Genomic DNA, 20,886 nt, shown 5'->3' with positions numbered 1-20,886 from the left:
GACATCTGGTAAAAGAGAATAGCTTTGGGTTTGGTCTTGCAACGTTAATAGAGTTTATCAAGGCAGCCAGGAGTACAGAGTGTCTGCCAGGTAAAAAGCACAATTCTCAGAAAGAAGGGGGTTAAACTGGACATAGGAGGAAGGTATAGTGAGGAAGGCTTTCTTGACTGGAGGGAAAAAATACATTCCTGAGAGCAGAACAGAAGACACTGTGGAGCAATGTTGTGGTTAAGATTCAGGCATAGACGCTCAAGTCGGGACGCTACTAAAGGAACTTGTACCAATGAGTGACTGTGGAGTTTTACTAAGTTTATCGTGACAGGGATTTGGAGCTGTAGAGTGAATTGAGGCTGGTCGGTAATCGACATCTGAGTTGATGAACCCTGGGGAATGCTGATAAGAAAGGTGAATCCAGGAGATACTTGAAAAGGAGATAAGCCAAGGTATGGGGAGTATTTTGGATGGAAGTGTTAAGAGGGGATGTGACCACAGACACTGGTGAATGGTTAGATGGGATGATGGAAGTATGTGGACATGCTCTTAGAATGCTTCAGTGTCTTTTTGGTGAAGTAGTAAGTATTTATTAGGCACTTTGCATGTGTTCTGTGAATTAATCCTCCCAGCGGTCATATGAAGAAGATATTGTAATTCCTATTTTGTAGGCAGAAACTGAAGTTCAAAGGGTTAAGGATCACATGGCTTGTTCAATTGACTCTTCTCCAGTTCAGTTTTGAACTCATTCCAGTCTGTGGTTTGGCCTCCAAACTCCTTTCACTCCAGATACCCATGATATCCATCTCATCAAAAGGGATCTTTCCGATTCTTTTCTTACTTCCATGAATTTTCAGATTACTTGATTCATCCCTCCTCCTTTACATTCTTAATCAGCCCATTGGCTGCTATATCCAGTTTCTTTTCTATTCTCTTGCACTTCTAAGTTTCTTTTTTAAAGATTTATATATTTACTTGAAAGAGAGAGAGAGAGAGAGTGGAGGAAGGGGCAAAGGGAGAGAATATCCAAGCAGATGCCCACTGAGCGTGGAGCCCAGTGGGACTCAGTCCCACTACCCATGAGATCAGGACCTGAGCCAAAACCAAGAGTCAGATGCTCAACTGACTGAGCCACCCAGGTACCCCACTTCTCCTAATTTTCTGAGCCTGTTCCTCTATCACTCTGCCTATTGAAGATCCTTAGAACCCTGTCTTAGGTCTTCTTACTTTATTCTGATATACTTGGTCCTGGATGAACAGTCTTATGGCTTTTATTACCATATGCAAGCTAGTTTTAATTAATGAGTAAAATACCAAAATTTATCACTCTAGTTAAGACCTTGCTTCTGAGTCTCAGGCTTGTACCTCCCCATCTCTTGCCTTCCTTACAGCCACTTTTTTTTTTTAAGATTTTATTTATTTATTTATGAGAGACAGAGAGAGAGAGAAGCAGAGGGAGAAGCAGGCTCCCCCAGAGCAGGAGCCTGATGCGGGGCTCGATCCCAGGACCCTGGGATCACAACCTGAGCCAAAGGCAGACGTTCAACCGACTAAGCTACACAGGCACCCGACTGAGCCACCCAGGCACCCTACTTACAGCCACTTCGACCTCAATATTTCTTAACTATAACTCCTCATCTTATCCTTAAATCTTCTTCTTCTTCTTTTTTTTTTTTTGCATGTGTTCTTTATCTCAAAAGGTACATGACCATTGGCCCATTTGCTTAAGCCAGATACCTCAACATTATTGTTGGATTTTCCCTTCCCTAACTCGTAAAATCTAAATAATCACTAGGTTCTATGATGTCTACTTCTCAAGCCTTATGGATTACATTTCCTGAAATTTGTCCAAGGTCCAGGCTTGTTTTGTTTGTGGCTTTATGCTTGGGCATAACCCACTGCCTGATATTTGGTAGATACCAAATAAATATTAGTAGAATAAAAGAATGAATAAACTAATGTATAGAGGCAAAAAAAATGAATAAACAAATCAAACAAGAATTGGAGCTTTGCTTTCTGATTTTGGAATATCTGATCTTTTCAAGTTAAACATCCATTTTTATGATAAACTGTTGGACCTGGGTCTTTGACCTACAACCCCAGTGTTCTTTTTACCTCTCATGATATATCTGGGAAAAGAAAATCATGGTGTCATGGGCACCTTACCAAGTAGCAAGTGAGTGCAAAACCCTCTTTACCAAGGACAAAGCAAAGACTCAGAAAAGATAATTTTTCTATTCAAGGCCATTTAGCTGGTTATTGGATAGAGTTGATTAACAGTTAATCTTGTTTTTAGTGCAATAATGTTTCCTCTATTTCATGACACTTATTAATCTTTGAAAAAATTTAAATATTATGTTGTTAAGCAACATCTAAGTTAAATCAAATATAACTTCCATTTATACAATGTCTTATTTCTCTATCATTAACCTGTGCAGCCTGGTAGTGTGTAAATGCTAATTATTTGCATTGTGCTTGTGGATTTCTTTAACCCTGTTGTGAATAAATGAATATGTTTATTTTAATACTTTAGCAACAGAATGGATTTCCCCAAACCTCAGAATAACTTCCTTATAAGCAAGAAAGGAGACTGGGATTTGCCTGTTTGCCTAATAAAGTTCAAAAGATTGTCTTGTTAGCTTGAAACGTTATTGGACCTTCTGTTATGGTCATGCTTAAGAGCTCATAAAAGTAGTTTTGGTTTGCTTAAAATTTTAATGCATAGTCAAAGACACCTCAAGAACTTTGGTGATATTTAGGTATCACTTTATGATCTGCCCTAAGTTTGTAGTTCTTAATCCATTAAAAGAAAGAGCTACTTGTAAATCCACAGGTATAGATAAGAAGTCACTGTTTGCCTGAGTATGAACCTTTTTCAAATGAAAAATGTCAGTGGCAGAAAGAGAGGACGAATTGCTTTTTTAAAAGGTTTTCAAAGATCCTCTGATTTCTCTGGTATCACTTAAATGTGACATGACTTTTTTTTAGTGTATAAAAACAAGCAAATTATTTGGGCATCATTTTTACATAGAAAAGAACATTCTTAACTAGTATTTAGCAGAGGGATTGAAATGTATTTTATCCTTAAATGGTAAATTGTAAAGAAATTGCTTAAAATTTAAGTATGTATGGTTGAAAAATTCAAAGAACTATCAGAAATTAAAGTTTCTTTTCAAATAGAAAAAAATATCTTAAAAGATTTAAATAAGTACGTTATCACATATGAATATATACATTGAGGGACATTTTCCACTGAATCCTTGTTGACATCATAGTAGATTGTTAGCTATTCTCTGTCTTGGAGAATTTTGTGAATAAGGCTCTGATCCCAATGCATTAATCAAAAAGATTGTATAAGGATGAAAAACATTTTCAGGGGAAAATCTCAGAAATGGGTTTGTTATTCCACCTACAGAGAACAAATTATTATTATTCCATATTCCCTGGACTTGGGATTTGATACTTAAGCATTAATATATTATTTGTTGCAAGTATTCTATTTATAAAGCTACATTTCGAAAGCTCAGACTTATAGAATCTTTTTTGGGTCCATTTTCCTAATTACTGATCATCTTTAGCTACTGATACATCAGAATGAAAAGAAAAGGAGGGGGATGTGTGTGTCTATCTTAATGAGTTTAATGAGTTCTTCCATTTTTAGTGTATTTGACAAGTGGGAGAGAAAGGGAGTACAACAAAAAGGGAGAATGGAGGTGTCATCCTTGAATTGACATTGTTTACTGTGAGCCTGGGATTGTTATTTCCATTGTATCTTCATTGTCCCAATACAGATAAATTTATATTTTCATAATTGACATAATGGAACCATGACACAATATTTTAGCTGACTGTGGTTTACATACTTTGATTTTGGTTTTCAGGATAAGCAATAATAAAAACGTGAAAAGTAATGTCTGGTATTTTAACTGGTGTTAAATGGAGGAGACACAAATGTGAAGAAATAAAGGAAAGATCTAACTGAACTCAGGTTGATGGTATTGCTTTTAAAAACATCAAAATTAAATGTACATATTTAAAGTTATAGACTTGAAAAGAAATTAAGGCCAGAGTAAGACAAAAACTTTATAATAGATTACCTACCATGACTTATGTATTACTCTTAGAAAATGTAACTACTGAATACATTCTGTGTTATTTAGAACTTTTCTCAGCTATCTGTTGTATATGGTTTCTATTTATACTTATTAATCCATTCCTTCCCATTTTCATGTCTACTCTTGAGCAGGGTGAGAAGAAATACCAATAAAAAACATAAATTATATTATTAAGATTAATATTTTGAAATATAAATCTTTTGCTATGATAATGTGGTATGGTGATACTGTCAGGACATAAATTTCATAGATTTAATTATTTAAAGAGAAAGACTCCAATTCCTGGTCGAGATTTTGTTGGTTTGTTTATCCCAAACAGTTTTTAGACTGATGGTTATTCTTTGAAGCTTTGAAACCTTCATTTTTTTTTATTAATTCATTTATTTCTTAAATAAATTTCTTAAGGGAGCATTTGATGAATTCCTACTTTATGGCAGTGTGTATACTGTCTTTACTTCCTATTTCCCTTTAATGATCCTAATGTAATAAATTGGAGGCAATGAAAGGACGAAGACCATCCAAAACTGGCTGTTTCATAAGTGTTTTTTGTCCAAACTCTTCTGGTAACATAGAATCTACCTCAAGTACCAAATATAAAAATGTAATGAATTTGATTAAACATTTTTTCATTTGGGAAAACATGCACCTCTACTTTTTATACATGTAGATACTTTATCCCTTGAAACTAGTAGTAATTTCAGAAAATTACCAAGTGCTTTCAAAAACTCACCAGATGTTGTTCACCATGAGTCTTGAGTAACTATAATAAAGTAATTGCATAAGGTACATATCTTTAATTATAATTTTTAATTACATTGGTGATCAAATATAAAATTTTAACTCTGAGCCATTGTCCTCATGTTTTTTGCCTACCTGTTTTTCCATTAGAGCAGTGTTTTTTAAGGTGTTATTATTTCGGGTTCTTCAGGACTTACTAAATAGAATTGACTTCTGTAGATGATGTGTGTGAAAAGGTGCAAGAAAGAAATTGGACTAAATTCCAAATACAATTCTAAGGACAAGTTTTATTTTCTTCTCAGGAAAACAAGATCAGTTGTTTTTCAGACAAGCATAATTAATTCTCTTAATATGAATCCCGAGAATATTGCGTGTGTAAAGCCAACACAGAAAAAGAGGTGGCTGTGGGTAAGGCACACGTGAAAGTACTCCAAACACCTCTTGTTTTCATTGTCTGCAGGGGAGCTGGAGGTATTTCAGAAAGACGGAGAACGGAAAATCCAGAGTCGGCAGCAACTTCCTGTGGGAACAACCTGGGGGCCATTTGCTGGGAAGATGGACCTGAATAATAATTCCTTGGTATGTGGATGTTCTGAGATGGTTGACTCAGTATTTTGTCATAGCTCAGAAATTATCTCTGCTTGCTTCCCAGTGAAATCACTAAAAATAACAGTTTGTTTTTTCTTTTTCATGGACCACAAAACTTGGATATTTTCCAAGTGGTTTGTCTCTGACAGTAATACACGCAGAATTTAGAAGGAAACAGGTTAATCATACTAAGTGGTTGTTTAGTAAGGTAATTTATAAGGTTGTTGCTTTATCTGCTTAGCCAGACTACTACTACTCACACTTAATAATATATACAAATGCTTTTATTTTTAAGATGACACAAATTAATTGTCATACATTACAGGTTTACATGAAGAACAAGAAATAAACAACCTTGTTATTCCTTGGTAATATTATTTGCACCTTTAAGAGCCAAGATGGATAATTAGCATCATAATTTTTGTTAACTTCCTTGGAAAATCTCTGTAAAATCTTCCTCTAGGTAAGCTTATATGGTTAATTGATGAACTCGATGTTTTAAAAAGTAGTGGAAAGATAGGATGTGTGGATACCTTTAAACTTCATTTCTTAATTGGATATTTTAGTTTTCTCTCTTGCTGCTGTAGCAAATTACCTACCATACACTCTATGCCTTTAAAACAACACAGTGTATCATCTTGCATTTCTGCAGGTCTGAAGTCTGAAGTGAATCTCACCAGGCTAAAATTCACTATCTGCAGGGCTGAGTTCCTCTGTGGAGTCTCTAGAGGTGTTTCTTCACTTTTCCATCTTCTTGGGGCTGCCCACATCTCTTGGCTCACAGCTCCCTGCCATCTTCAAAGCCAGCAATGGCTGATTGAGTCTTCGTCATAGCCACATTCTGACTCTGAGTCTTCTGTATCCCTCCCTCACATTTAAGAACACCTGTGATTATAGTGGGCCCACCTGGGTAATCTAGGCTAACGGTCCTATTTTAAGGTCAGCTGATTAGCGATTTTAATTCCATCTGCTTCCTTAATTCCCTTTTGCCGTGTAAGGTAACATTCTCAAGTTCCAGGGATTAGGACTTTAGGACCTCTCCTATTTAAGTGATAATACAAGTGATAAAACTTGAGGAGAAAAATGTTTTATATTATTTAGGAGATTCACAAATTATATATATGAAATGAAAGTCTTTCTCTCTAAATGCCACTTATATGGGAAGATCTCATGGCTGCTAAACGACTCAGTCTACACTATAGGGACATAAAAACTCCCAGAAGGGTCTTGACAAATGTACTGAACTCAGCAACATTGCATTCCTTCTTCAATTTGTTACATGAAAGAAATTCTTCCTCAAGTTTATTACATGAAAGAAACTGGTATGTGTGGATCTCTGCTTATTCAGTGCATGTGGATGAGACAGAGGTTATTGGTTCACCTAAAAGTAATGATTGGAATAAATAGGAAATATTTGTGTCACCAAACTTCTAAACAACATGGGAGATTCTAGGGTGTAATTTTTACTTCCCAAATCCACACATTTGTCCATAAGAGGATGAAGTGGGAGATTTCACATGTATTTAAGAACCAAACAAGTTGGTAGGCCAAGCTAAATATTTAATGATCAGGGCGATTGAATTCTTAGTGGTCCAGTGCACCTTATTTCAAAAAGTCTTTGAGATGTGGCCCCACAAACACTGCAGTCCTTGGTTGGTGGAGTTGTATTAAGTAGACTATTCTATTGACTCCTGTGAGAGAACAATATTTACCACACAGATTTCTCAAGCAAAGGCAACAGGAAGATTGTCTACACACCAAAGTTTGAGTTAAATGCTATTCTAAACCCATTTTATCTGGAGGTTTCTATTGGTTCTCTAGCTTTACTTAAAAAATGTTTTAGGCAATCAGATACTTATTTATCACTGCATATCAGTCACCAACATAAGCTTTAGTTATTTCTCTGATATTTCTTCAAAAGTGTACTACCACTGAAATAAAAGAAATGTTTTCCCTTTTACCTTATCAAGATAAAATCTATATGAAAATTCAATTTTTGATCTTTATATAATTATCTATCTATATATGTGTGTATATATGTAGGGTGGTACATCTACACATTTTTAGCACATGCTAAATTGTGACATGTGCAAAATAAACCTATTTGCGAAAGGTGAGTCTTTCCACGAAATAATTTCCCATTTTTTAGACAGATATTTTTAAAAAATACTCCTGTACTAATCTAAGGCTATTTTATGCCATATTTAATATTTTTTTTAAAGGATTCAGTTTATAGATATGAAGTTTTCAGAATTTTTGATATTATTGGAAGACTATGAATACTCTTCAAGGTATCAAAAACCAGTAGTGGGTAATAGATTTTTAAAAGAAAATAATACTCTAGGTTTCTTCTTTTGCCTTAGGGTTTAAATATTTGATTCATGTGATTCCTTTATACTGTAGTATTTTTCTCTTTTTAAAGGTATAATTGCTTTGCCAAAATACATTTCAAAATATTTTCCTGTTGTAATAACATTCTTTTCCAGAAATTACTTTTGACTTTATGTCATTAAATACTGTTGAACAACTGTGGAACAGGCGGCTAGCATATACTGCATACTCATTCTTTCTTATCCACTGTATAAAGAATTCAAGATGGATTCGTTCATCTAATCCTCAAAACAAACCTGAGAATTTGGGTCTATTTAAAATTGTGTTTTATAGATAAGCAAATAAAGGCTCAGCCTTTTGATTCCAGATTCTGCATTTTTAAAGATTATGCCACACTGTCTTCTCAAGAGCATCTGTAATGTGATTTGAACATGATAAAATTGTTTAGGATTTTTTCACTTAAATTCTAAATTTATAAAAACCTCTGGAGAAAATGTGCAATGATTAGAAGTGTGCTCTTTTTTTCTTACTTTAGGCAAAATATTTGTTATGGTACTTCCTGGACTGTTTGTGCAGTTATGAGTTAATTCAAAGGCTCCTGCAATTTCATTACCTCTATAATTTGGACAGGACTTTAACATGTATTTTATATCCTGAAGATATATTTTCCTTATCATAAAATATATAGCCTCCTAACCCTTCCTTACCCAACCTTGAATCAAAATTTGGAATTAGCACACTCCTAAAGTGCTTATTCGCCAACCAATGTAATGTATCTCTGCTCAGACTCATGGTGTTGGCTCAGGAGATTCAGCACACTAATTAATCCAACACAGTAATTAATTGAGTCACCATGCCAGATGTCAAATCCTTTTTATATCTTTCAAGTTCCCATCTTGAAGTGCATTAGCAATATGCCACCTTCTGCAGGAAGCCTTTGCAGACCAGGCGTTTGGATGTATATAGAACATTTTGAGAATATAGGCTATATAGAAACACCAAAACAAAGTGATTTGACAAGAAGTTATTTTGAAATTATATAACACACCAAACATAGAAATAAATAATCTTTTGCCGACACCCCATTATCTTGTTCGATACCTCCTGTTGCTGCCATTATTGAATCATTAAAACAACATGTAGTTAATACAGTCATTGGAGCAGATATGGGTCAGAGGGAGAGATAGAAGGAGAGAGGGAAAGAGATTTATTATAAGGCATTGGCTTATGTAATTATGGAAACTGGCCAGTTAAAAATCTTCCATGTGCACTACCAGGCTGGAGACCCAGGAAAGACAACAGTGCACTTCTAGTCCAAAGACTGGTAGGCAGAGACCCAGCAGAACCAATGGTGCAGATGAAGTTTGTTGCTTGGAGAGGCCAGTGTTTTTGTTCTTTTCAAGCCTTCAGCTGGTTAGATGAGACCCACCCATATTACAGAGGGAAATCTGCTTCACCCAGAGTTCACTGATTCAAATGTGAGTCTCATCCAAAATACCCTCCAAGTTGACACATAAAATTAAGGATCACAGGCTCCAAAGCTCTATGATCCATTGTAAGTTTCAGTGTTTTTCAGGTATAATTGTACACCCCTGAATGGACTGATAGCCAGTGAGTGAGCCTAGCCTTCTCTCCAACATCCCACCTCTGCACCAAGGAATAACTTTACATTGAATGCTATCATGGTGACACAAACCTCATGTTTTTAAAAGCCTTGCAATTGTATTCATGGAAAATATCAAAGGACTGCTGACAAGGAAGACAATTTAAAAATCACTTTAAATCGTGATCAATATTTGTCTTGGAGATGTTTTAGCATTTCTATACTTCTATATCATGCCTTTGAAGTTTTCCCATTTTCTCCTAAGGACAAAGGTCTTTGTTCTGTGCTAAATCTCTGCCATGTTAGCACATGACTAGTGCCCAATAAGTGGCAAGCAACAGTGACTGTTTGGAAGATTGGATGTCTGGGATTTAAGTGACATTTGCCCTCTCTTGCTTTGAATATGTCAGCTGTCCGTGGCTAACTAGTGTAATACAGCCAACTGCTGGGACTACACAACATGCATACTTAATTAAATAGAACATAAATCAAGTCCCACGTGACTTACTACATAATAGTAAACTCATCACCACCTGTTAAATTCAACAAATGAAATCTGATGGAGAAGTCTTATTTCACTGATGCTGGTCGATCAGGATAAGGCATTTGTGACACTGAATTCTCCAAATGGGAAATACACATATAAAGGGTGCTATAGACAACATTTCACTGACTTAATAATGAAATAATGCAGGCATTAACTTGCACCTTAAACTTTTTAAGATGGTTACCCTCATAAAAATGTCATTGAGGAAAGAATCAGAGGTTCCTGTTCCATATCCTAGGAAAATATCAGAATTATTAGATGTCTCCTTCTCTCCCCTTCCAGGTCTAACTCTTCCAGTACCAATCTCTGATCCCATTCGTTGCCAAAGTCTTCCAATTTCGTGGCGTACACACCCTGTTGCAAATACACCCCTACCCATGTGTCGCTAGCATTCATCTGTGTAGTCAAAGGCTGCTTAGTGGAAACATCTGTAAACATCTTTCTAGTAGAGGACTTTTTCCCCAGCCTCAGGAGCAAACGTGCCACAAGCCAGGCACATTGGAGGTGCTGGAGAACTAATATTTCCTGAACTAATCTCAACCAATGAGGGACAGAAGTTGGTGGATAAATACCCCTACTGTTCTAAGAAGTGTTCTACCCATCTCTTAAGAGTTTGCCAGTGCAACTGAGCTTCAGTTGGCTTTATAATGCCTTCTTTATGACCTGCCTTCTCTTCCCTTTACTTCTCCATTCCTCTACTGAAATTTTGTGACAACACCTCCCCAATGAACTACTTGAACTTAAATCAGTCTCATGGTAAGTTCTGGAGAAACTTACAAAACAACCTCTAAAATATAATGAAGTAAATTTGAAAGTAATCCAAATTATTGTTGAGATTCTAGAGAACATAGATTTCTTTTAAAAATTTCTATTCAGTTTTAGACCTCTGCCCCTGGCACGTAATAGATATTCAGTAAATGCTGTTTAAAATAATAATCTGATCTAATGGACTTTCCTTACCATGAGCAGTCTGATGGACCCCCACCCATATCCCCCCATGTCACCATCTCAATGATATAATTTATAATTTTGCTGAGGCATGATTTTTTTTGTCGGGTCTTACATTTCTTTTCATTGATGTTGACATTGGGAAAGATCTCTTTCTTTTTAATATTCATTCTAATCTAGGCTCAGGACTACCATACTTTCCTACTTCTCATATCTCTCTGGGTCTTGGCTCTTTTGAATTTAACTGTGCCTGTTTCCCAAAACACTCTGGCCTTTCTTCTCTTCTCCCTCTGTTCCCAGTGCCTCAGGGAGCTTATCCACTTCTAAAGCTTCAGCTACTAATTTACAAATGACTTTTAAATTAAAAAATCTCTAACCTTGGCTTTTTACCCTTTCTCTAATAGCACATTTCAACTGTTTTGTAAGCCCTTCCCACTGACTTGCTCCAACGAAATAGTCACAAGGAGAGTTTAGTACGATTGCCACAGATTGCTTCTCTGTTCTTCTCCCTGACTTGCAACTTTTAGTCACCTTTAATCCTAAGTCTCTGTCTGCATCTCTTTTCCTACCTCTACAAGAAGTTCATCCTGTAAGTTATTCTGGGTTTTGTCTCCATTTCTATCTCTCCTTCTCTCACATCTCAAATGTCCATTTATACCCATATCACACACGTGCGTGCACACTCCCCGCCCCCGTCTCCATTGCCTGTAGCTACTACCCTTGCTTTTCTCTTCATCTTCCAGGATTCTCATTTTCACTTCCAGAAACCAAGGACAATAACTCCTGCTTTCTTCATGTCTGCTCTCTTCTTTCTGTTCCTACCGCTGCTTTAGTTGAAACCTCTATCTTTTCTTCCCTGAGTATCACAATATTCTCCTCTTGTTCTTTCTGCCTTCCTTCTTGTTCCTTTTCCTTTTACCCAAATCACAATATGTCCTAAAAACAAAAGTTTTAAAATCATCCTAAAGGTCACAAGAGAACCCAGCCTCCTTGGCAAAGCCAAGGAGGGCCTTCGTGAGACTCCCCTCCTCAGCTCTGACCCCTTCTCATCTCTCAGTGTGGAATTTCAGTCAGCATCAACTACCTGTAGTGCTCTGAATATACATTCTTCTTGCATCTCTGTGCATTTGGCCATGCTGCTTCATCATCCTAGGAAGCTTTATGTTCCCCCCTACTGCCCCTCTTTATCATCACACTGACTCCAGTTCTTACTTAAAGACTCAGCTCAAGTAGATCTTTCTTAAAGTCTGGAGTAGATACAGGCTTCTTAATATTTCCATGATGCTGTGGGTCTACCAGGATAAGAACATTTATCACATAATTGTGCCTGTTTACTTGTCTGTCTCCCCTGTAGACTATGTGTCTTTTATCTTTGCATCCTTTCTATCTAGAGCAATGTCTGGCTTAGAGCACAGGCCCAATAAATAACCTTTAAAGAATTAGTAAATCAGTTCTTTCCTTTCACTTCTCTCTAGTATCAGTGAATGATGCGCATCTCTTTATTCAAGATCCTTACATATCCCCAAGTCTTCGTATCCATTTCTTTTGTTTTCTCAGGGATCTTACTTGATCTGCCCAACTTAGCAATACCATTAATATAGTTAATACCATCTTGTGTCTGTTTTTTTGTTTATATATTTATGTTTAGTCTTAATCTCAGTTGAGTGTAAGACTCAGTAAGGCAGGATAACTATATTTCTTCAGTTTTTACCCAATAAGGAGATATGTCCATGATCGTTTCTTGATAAATATTGACTAATTTCAGTGTAAGTTTTGTAAACCCTGAAGCGGTTAGGGAGGATGCGGTGTTGAACCTTTTGAGGCAATTATGATTTGTTTACAGTAGAATCAGTTTTAGATCCCTCAGTATGACATGGGTGAAGGCCAAGAAGGTGTTCTGCTCTACCATGCTTTCTGTGAAGTCTCATCCAGCATCTCTCTCTCTGTGACAAACCATCTGGGAAATTCCATCTGTCTCTGCTTGGAAACTGAGGTGGCAGTCGCCCACTGTGAGCAATTTTCTATTAACTTCTTGGATAAGATCAGTCAGATTTATACTGAATTGATGGGAACCGTAAGAGCAGGGTTGTTCCAAGAGAAGACAAATGTACTGATTCCTCTAATTGGGCTTAAGCCAGTTTCATTCACGGATGCCCTTAGGTTCTAGTAGTGCAAGGACTTATAACCTTTTTAATTGTACCCTCTCCCTCCTGGGAAGCGTTGGTGAAATTCATTATTGACGGAGGTTGTAGATTTGTCCCTCAGGGAGGCCAAGATCCTGGCTTCTCTTATACTCTATCTGCTTTGTGGAGAATTAATGGAAACTGAGTGGAAGCTGCTCAAAGAGGACATGAGACAAGACATTTAATGCAGCAGAGCCTTGGAAAATGACACTTCGGTCTGGTTTTTAGAATTAGAGTAGGTTTCTTGTTTATTTGTTATTTGTTTGTTTGTGGGAGAGGAGAGAGGTTGGTATGGAATCCTACGTTGGTAGAGGCATCCTATAGAATGTGAGTCAGAAAGGAAGAAACCAAACACCAAAGAATTATTTCACTATTCAGATCTGTAGAGGCAAACCAGACAAGTCAGTTGCATATGGATCTGAAGGAACTGATTGTATTACAACGCAGGCATAACGATGATGTTGGCAGTGGATAGAATTATATTGTAATATGGGAAAATAATGTTGGAATGAAAATATAAATTGTGCCTTTCCTGATAATTTGTACCTGCCTCCAAGACACACCTTTTGTGTGTAGCTAGTCTCTCTGTGAATCTCAGTCTCTCTTTGATTTATTGTTTCTTCTGACAGTGAAGTCTTTCCAGGTTCTCTATATTTGGACTTGCATTTGAAAGGTAGGAATACAAAGACAATTCCTTGTCATTCCTTGTTATATGTAGACAGTTTATTTTTACCTTACTCACCTATGCCTGAAATTTAAACACATTTTTGCCTTTGAATTATGATACATGGTTAAACCTACTTACCTATACTTAAGCCAAATTTAAATAAACAAAAAGTATCTTTTTCTTCATGTAAGATTATTCATTGTTCCCTTTCTCCAGAACTTAAGGAGAACTTTTATTGAACATGATCTTTTCGAGGAATTATTAAAATGATTCCATGTTATGCTGCTAATTTAGTCAGTGTCTGGAAGGAGTAGCTATTCATATCATCATAATGACATCTTGGTCTACTAAGAATATGCGTATGAATTTGAAGAAACTAATGAGTAGCACTACCTTTCTCACAGAGTATAGGCATTGAAGACAAAGTCTGGCTATTGGTTTATAGCTCCAGACACTGTTTGTGGAGTTGTTCCTGTTTGTAGGTCTTTTTCACACTTCATGGTCCCTTAGGGGATGGAGATAGAGTCTCTGCTCCCCAAAGGGAGTCTATCAAATTCTTGAGTGATGAGGGAGTGTTTTGTAAAATATAACTCTATTGTTTTCATAACACAAGTTATAGAATATAAAGCTTGGAAAACATTTTGGCTGGAGGAGAAGTCAAGATGAGAAAGCACTGTGAGGAGCAGTTTGAAAAGTCGATCAAAATTTTCTGTTCTCTGCTGATTTATCTGGCATGACTTTTAAAGTCTTTCTCTTTGATTTTTTTTGAAGAGTTGGCATTCCACAAGTCTTTTTAAAACAATTGGATTGGCATTGTGCACTTAGCCATTATTTACATGGTTATAATATTGTTCCAATGTTATGAGGATTTAACAGTGATCCCAGCTAGGCATGATAATTAATACATTCAGTAACTGAAATGATAACTGTGAAAGAATGGGCTATTATGTATTTCTTCTGTTTGGTCTTAAAAATCAATAAGACTTAGGGATAACTCTTGAAATATGTTATAAAATATTAGACTCTTTTTAAACTATGAATAGGTGTTCCCAGGACACCATTAATCAAATATAATTTAACAGTACCTCTCAGTTGGCATTGACAATCTTTAGTATCATATGAGGTTTTCTGGGTTTAGGAAAGTCTGTGAGTATGACCTTGTCTAAGCCACTCTTACAAGGCTCTCTGTTGATATTGTATGATGGTCCACAGGCAAGATTTTTTGCATGTATTTCTAATAAGAGACAAATAAAGTAATATTTCTTCAGTGCTCTTGGAAACTTCTGAAATTATTTGAGAAACTCTCTTTTGGAATTAACATGTCTATTCTTTGTTAAGTATAGAATTTAAAATAATTATTTTTCACTTGATCTTACATCATTTTCTCATGAAATCCTTTGGCATAGTTTGATAAAACCTTGGCTTCCTGAGTCTAATAATTTGTATGTTTTTTATGCCATTTTATATGTGTTATATCTCTTTCTGTTATAAAGGTCAGGTGCTCAGAGTCAAGCACAGAGTTATGTGTAAGCTTTGTGGTTTTTCTCATACTCTCTATTCTTAGTTTCTGAAAGTCAGAAATGTGAGCACAGCTTATCTAGATGTCTCTGGTATAATGTCTCTCCCAAGGCTGCAATCACTATGACAGTCAGGGCTGTGGTATCATCTAACTCTCAACTATAGGAAGATCGCTTGCAAGCTCACTAGCATGGCTATTGACTCAGTCCTTTGCCTTGTGGGCCTCTCCATAGAGCAATTCACATCATGACAGCTGGCTTCTCTTTGAGCAAGTGAATGAGAGAGCAAGAAAAGGAGCCTAAGATAGAAGCCACAATCTTTTTGTAGCCTAATCTTGGAAGTAGGATTCCATTACTTTAGTGGAATTCTGTTTACTAGAATTCAGTCACTAGTCTGGCCCACGGTGAAGGGAAGAGAACTGCACAAGGGGTTGAAACTAAAGGCTGGCTCATTGGAGCCATCTCAGAGTCTGTTTACCTCTAAAGGTAACTTGCATAAATAGTTACCCAACCTCTGGAAAAAGAAAGACTTTCAAATAATAAGAGCAATGGGAGAAATCACAAAGTCAAGTTAATATGAATAGAAAAAATTAAATCATACATTATAAAGCATCATCACCAAAATCAAAGATTAACTGATGAGTAAAAGACAGTTGTGAAAATGAGATCTATTTTATTCTTACTTTTGAAGCTAAATAAGGTTTTCCACATGGAAGGTGGTTAGTATCTTCTTGATTAATTTATTTAGAAATTGTGAGGCTAGAGAAAGATGAATTAAAATATATGAAATGTGAGTTACACAAAATCTGGTGGGAATTAGGAACCAGAAGCAGGTTGATTGCTGAGTGTTCCTTTTCTCTTTTAGTAATTTTGAGAAACATACACTAACACATTGTAAAGATCAGAAATGGGGGAGAAAGTATGGAAAAGAGCCCATGATGTGGTCAGAGTAGCCTGATTCTACTCCCAACTGTTATTACCCAAAGTGGATGTGCTATCTTGGGTAATCACAAATGCTCTCAGTTTCCTCATTTATAAAATGGATGTTATTATACCAGCTCAACATCACAGAGTTGTTGTAAAATTATATAAAATTATATGCATTTAGTCACTTTGAAAAAATATACAGATTGTTACATAGACCTAGATTACTTTTTATTATGCCCATGAATAGAAAATAGATTACCCATTCCTTTAAACACCCGCCCCCACCAAGCAGTGCATCTAGCCTTTTCTCTTCTGTCCCCTCTCTGAACATATTTGAAAAGCACTTTGGCTGTCATTGTACATATACATCTCCATTCACGTGTGCACACATGTATTTATACACACACAGACACACATACTTCTGATTAGCTAGCATGAGCCTTCTGAAAACTCATAGTCTAAGTACAACCACCAGAGAAGCAGAACAAAAACCTATATATTTTGAGGAAGAGATAGAAAGGTTAAGTGGTCAAACTGCTTTTTGAATTATCCTGGTTTCTTTGTGTTTTCTTTTGGTAAGGAGTTATTGTTCAGAAGGCATCTCTCAGGTGTATGATTGGGGATTTCAGACAATTGGAAAAGTAATTTACCCTGTCTGATTCACCCTGTCTGATTGAGATAGGTTTGTATTTTAAAAATGTTAACTCAATTCTTCCATTATTTATGGCATTTTAGAGTTCAGTATAGAATGGAGTGAATAAGGCGTTCCGAACACCGGCAGTGACACGCCATGAAATATGAAGAAATGGGGACAGAGTTCGGAAGAGCAAAGGCATTTCACATGCCTTGAGTTTTAGATTTTATTACGAAGTCAAACAAACACCATTTGTTTCTCATTACCCTATGTGTGAGCATTCTCCCGTGGACTGGAGCCGCTGGAGTCCCTTGGGTTCGGATACTAATCTTGGATATGGCGTTACCACCTTACATCTTAGGGTCACGGCTACTCACGCCTGTGTAGCGTATGAGTCTACGCGAGGTGCCCGGCGAGGTCTGCATGCGCATCTGAGATAAGGGTCACGTCCCAAGTACAGGTTGAATGAAGTAGCTACAGAAAAAAAAAAAAAAGATAATATTCTCCTTCATTAAGGAAGTTCGGTGGTAGTGAAAAAGTTCGATTCCTTTATCTGAATATTGTCAGCAAGGAACACAGGCAGTTTTATAATCGTTGCCTTCCTTCAAAACTTTCTGAGCATGACAGCTCTTCAAAGGAAGCAGACACTGGCGGAAGTGTTCCCCATTTCACTGATACTCCAGGAGGAGATGTGGGGGGGTGGGGGGGGTGCGTGGGGGGAGTGCATGATGGGCATCCAACAGTGGTCGGCTCCATTGCTTCATTAATCAGGTGCAGGCACTCTGAAAAATGTTTCTCTTTGGTTGCAGCCATCTATTTTTTGGTGTTAATCTGTGCCCTGTGGCAGGGTTTTGTGAAAGGAAACAATGAACAGTTGTATCGCCCCCCTCCCCCAATTGTTGTAGCCCCTGTCAGAAGGCTCCGAGGATGATGCAGGTCTGTATCAGCCTGATAAGGAAAAGAGGATTCCAAATGGCTTTGGAGAGCATCTGTGGGAGTAGAGTATGCCGTTTTGGACTAGACGAGCTGTGGAATACAGCAGAGGCCCTTAATGGGATCCTAAGGGTTCAGTGCCAGACCTTCTGCTGCTTCTTGAAGATTTTCTAAGGAAATACTGTGATGGTGAAATTCTGACTGTCAGAGGGGCTGAGGTTCAAGATGCTGTTTTAAGTTGCTTGCTCCATAATCTGATTAGTCAATCCAGGTCAAAAAGACAAAAACATTAAAAAAAAGAAAGAAAGAAAAAAAACCTCAAGAAACCTCCCAGAGTATGTATGGAGGTCACTTTTAATCTGCTGACATGAGTTTCCATGCCATTGTCATCACGAGCTCTGTGCGAGTGGCCAATGCATTTTATATACTGTAAGTTCCTATTTTATGGCTAGATGAAATATGAAACTATCTTTTATAATGCTGATTCCATTTTGGCAGGCCTTTGGATCCACATATGGTTCAGTTAAGCTGTTTTGGAGCCTAATGTACCTTTGTTATTTATTGGGATTTTTGTAAAGGGGATAAATGTGCTATTTTTGCTGTGGATTTTAAAAAAAAAATCCACATTAAATGTCCCCCCGCCCCCCAAAAAAATCGTATAGCTAAGAGAATTCTAGTGAGCTTTAGAAACTGATCTACAGTTCCCAGGACAGGTAAAATAAAATCATTCTGACCCGTGAAGAAAAACAACTAAAAGACAGCTGAAGCTCCAGCAAAATAGAACCAATATTTTATAGTATACCACAATAATAAAAAAAAAATGGAGAGCAGTTAGTGAATGGGGCCTGGAAAGTTGGCATCCTGTAAACAGGCTATTATCTTTAAGTTTCTTTAGCTTATAGATTCCACTGGTTTATTCTTTCATTCACTCCATTCTTATTCTGGCATGTGATAAATAAGCATACAGGCATAGAGAGTCAAAAACAAAGTGGTTGTCAGAGGGCTGAATGATAGGCAGTGACCTCACATACCATGGAGAGTGCAGTGCTCAGTTCAGAACTTAGTTGCCTAGAGGTGAAGTGTGCCCCCTCAGCTGAGGTCTGGCTGATAGGGGGAGACTCCCACTTCAACTTTAATCTCCTTGTTTTGGTGAGTTTAACTCAGACTCTTAACTTTTGTTTAAAAGAATGTCTGCATGTAAAGATAAAGTAGAAGGAAAGTGACATATTTACCAGTGTCATTTCAAAGCACAACTTTTTCTTCCTAAAAAAGCTCTGGAAGGAGAGATCTATTTGGATAATAATACTCATACTTTGCATTTTGATGAGCAATCAGATTTTTTTATGTGGCGATTTATTTTTATTTGAATTTAATCATTAGATAGACTTGCTAGAAGGGCTGTATTCTAAACTTCTGGCCACTGGTTACATAAGGGACTGGATAAAAGAGAGGAGATGGACCCATTTTAATTTGTCACACTAACTAACCAAACTGTGTGCCTTCCAAGTTATGTGTGTGCTTGTGTGTGTATGTTTTTAAATCTTTCTTACCAACAAATGAGAGGGTGGTAGAGTATTATTTCATAACTATTTTCATGGTCTTTCCCTGCTGTTGTTTACAAGGATTTGAATGACTAACATCTATTTCTCAGATACATTGTGCTAGAAATCTTGAAAGAAAACTTTACTCAATATTGCATGTACTATACGGCAGGAACTCTGCTAAGAAGCAGGGACACAAAAATCTGCATTCTTCTCAAACAGAATTACTTCTTGGATGGTTATTTAAATAAACTGAATTCTATCCAGAGCCTTTATGTATTGCTTTGAACAAACATAAAGTACAAAAAGCCGTATTTATAGGCACCAGGCACATACACACACACACATATACAGGGTCTCACACACACAATAAGTGTTGGATTTTTAAGCCAACAAATAAGATTAATATTTTAATTTTACTTTGTTTATACTCTTAACTTTCCTAAGTAAAACAATCTCATGAAGTAAACTACCCCTATGTTGTCGAATGAGTTATACAAAATTACTCAATATTTTTCTTGTCATAGATTAGGCAACATTATAAATACTGATGATATTTCTGTGATTTCATTATTGCTCATAATTGCAATATTTTATCTTATGGCAAAACACACAATTGCCAAATTATCATAGGGATATTTTAAGTAATAGATAACTTGGAACAAGTATAGAGCATTTAGGTGTATACATCTGCAGGATGAAAAAATGTTTATAATTCTTGACCAACTGGAGCATTATAGTGAGACCCAGTTGGGTTAGTGGCAAATCTGGGAAGAAAAGAAAAAGAAAATGTGAGAAATGAAAAAAATATGCAAGCAGTAAAACTCAAAATTCTCTCATAGTATTTGATTTTCTGTCAGTTTTCATCTCTCTTTATTCTCTATTCTCCATGAGTCTGAATTATTGAGAACTGTCTAGAACCTTCATTGTAATAGTATAAAAATATTTTGTGATGATAAAAGACTTAAACAATTTAATTGGAATGAGAACTGAATCTTTAATTTTTAGTGTTTACCTCTGGACTTAAGAAATAAAGTGGTTTGGGAGTAATATTATTATTGTAAGGTATTGTTAATATTGGCTGCAGACCTTACATACCACTCACACTGTAGGGGACACACGGGTACTCAATCTTTGGATTGTTATTTGTATACCTCTGTAGCCACTGAAGTCTTGAAAAGAGAAGCAAGTCCTCTCCATTCAGTTGGTTTGGCAGCATCCAAAGGAATGGGGAGCCTACTATTTTAGCAGCATCTTCTTGATAGTTCTTTAATTATCTTTTGCTAGTGCATATGCAGTTATCTTTTTTTAAATTTTTTAAATTTTATTATGTTAATCACCATACATTACATCATTAGTTTTTGATGTAGTGCTCCATGATTCATTGTTTGTGTATAACACCCAGTGCTCCATGCAGAACGTGCCCTCTTTAATACCCATCACCGGGCTAACCCATCCCCCCCACCCTCCTCCCCTCTAAAACCCTCAGTTTGTTTCTCAGAGTCCGTAGTCTCTCATGGTTCATCTCCCCCTCCGATTTCCCCCACCTTCATTTTTCCCTTCCTAATATCTTCTTTTTTTTTAAAAATATAATGTATTATTTGTTTCAGAGGTACAGGTCTG

The 20,886-nt window shown here is 36.6% G+C and overlaps 1 protein-coding gene across 5 annotated transcripts in view; it reads left to right on the top strand.

Annotated features, from left to right (window-relative positions):
- Nucleotides 1-20,886, top strand: part of ZFPM2 (zinc finger protein, FOG family member 2) — a 449,708-nt gene that overhangs the window by 219,745 nt on the left and 209,077 nt on the right. For 3 of the 5 annotated variants that reach the window (XM_078072095.1, XM_078072094.1, XM_078072093.1), the window contains one exon: nucleotides 5,305-5,423. In XM_078072095.1, coding sequence (XP_077928221.1) covers nucleotides 5,305-5,423 — 119 coding nt within the window. Of the gene's footprint in view, nucleotides 1-5,304; nucleotides 5,424-5,798; nucleotides 5,896-17,509; nucleotides 18,152-20,886 lie in introns of those variants that run through there. The other 2 variants (XM_078072097.1, XM_078072096.1) reach the window with 2 other exon arrangements.

Source organism: Halichoerus grypus, chromosome 5 (genome assembly GCF_964656455.1).
Source record: "Halichoerus grypus chromosome 5, mHalGry1.hap1.1, whole genome shotgun sequence".
Classification (NCBI taxonomy): Eukaryota; Metazoa; Chordata; class Mammalia; order Carnivora; family Phocidae; genus Halichoerus; species Halichoerus grypus.
This window is presented reverse-complemented; position numbering and strand designations above follow the sequence as displayed.